Source organism: Eimeria mitis, genomic scaffold (genome assembly GCF_000499745.2).
Source record: "Eimeria mitis Houghton genomic scaffold, Emh_scaff6323, whole genome shotgun sequence".
Lineage (NCBI taxonomy): Eukaryota > Apicomplexa > Conoidasida > Eucoccidiorida > Eimeriidae > Eimeria > Eimeria mitis.
The window spans coordinates 940-1,907 of record NW_013574506.1 but is presented as its reverse complement, the minus strand read 5'-3'; the positions used below and the strand labels follow the sequence as shown (position 1 = coordinate 1,907).

The 968-nt window shown below is 55.2% G+C and overlaps 1 protein-coding gene across 1 annotated transcript in view; it reads left to right on the top strand.

The window, feature by feature from the left end:
• Positions 1-774: 774 nt before the first annotated feature.
• The window catches only part of EMH_0087050 (uncharacterized protein), a gene marked incomplete at both ends in the record, with an annotated part of 735 nt that continues 541 nt past the window's right edge, over positions 775-968 (top strand). The window contains one exon of the mRNA XM_013501108.1: positions 775-968. Coding sequence (XP_013356562.1) covers positions 775-968 — 194 coding nt within the window.

Sequence of the window (968 nt, the reverse complement as noted above, 5' to 3'; positions counted from 1 at the left end):
TGCTACTGCTGCTAACACTGCTTCTACTGCTGCAACTACTGCTGCTGCTGCTGCTGCTGTTGCTGCTGCTGCTGCTGCTGCTGCTGCTGCTGCTGCTGTTCATCATTTGTGTGAGATATAATAATTTGTTTTTAATTAAAACGAAGAATTCGTCAGCAGCAAAATAGCAGCAGATAAACGCATGCACGCAGCAACAGCAGCAGCAGCAGCAGCAGCAGCAACAGCTGCTGCTGCTGCTGCTGCTGTTGCTGCTGCTAATGTTGCTGCTGCTGCTGCTGCTGCTGTATAGCATCGCTAGACAGTAAGGCAATCTGAAGCAACTAGTGCTTCTGCTGCTGCTGCTGCTGCTGTTGCAGCAGCAGCTGCTGCTGATCGTTGAGCTGCAGCAGCAGCAGCAGCTGCTGCTGCTGCTCGTTGTGCTGCTACAGCAGCAGCAGCTCCTGCTGCTGTTGCAGCAGCAGCTGCATCTGCTCCTTATGCTGCTGCTGCAGCAGCTCCTGCTGTTGCTGCTGCTGTTGCAGCAGCAGCTGCTGCTGCCCATTATGCTGCAGCTGCAGCAGCTGCTGCTGTTGCTTCTCCTCCTGCAGCTGCTGCTGCTCCTGCAGCAGGTGCTGCTGCTGTTGCTGCTGCTGCTGCTGCTGCTGCTGCTGCAGCAGCAGTTAGGCGAGAAGCTGCAGCAGCGGTGAGTTTTGTTTTGCTGCTGCAGCAGCAAACTGCTGAATTTGAGGCAGCAAAGGAGACAGAGCTGCGCGAAGAGCAGCACGAAAGTCAGGGATGTCGTCCAGCTGCAGCAGCAGCAGCAGCAGCAGCAGCAGCAGCAACAGCAGCAACAGCAGCAGCAGTAGGAGAAACAATAACAATAACGGCAGCATCAGCAGCAACATCAATAAGGCATGCAACAACAGCAGCAGCAGCAGCAGCACCAACAACAACAACAGCAGCAGCAGCAGCAGCAGCAGCAGCAGCAA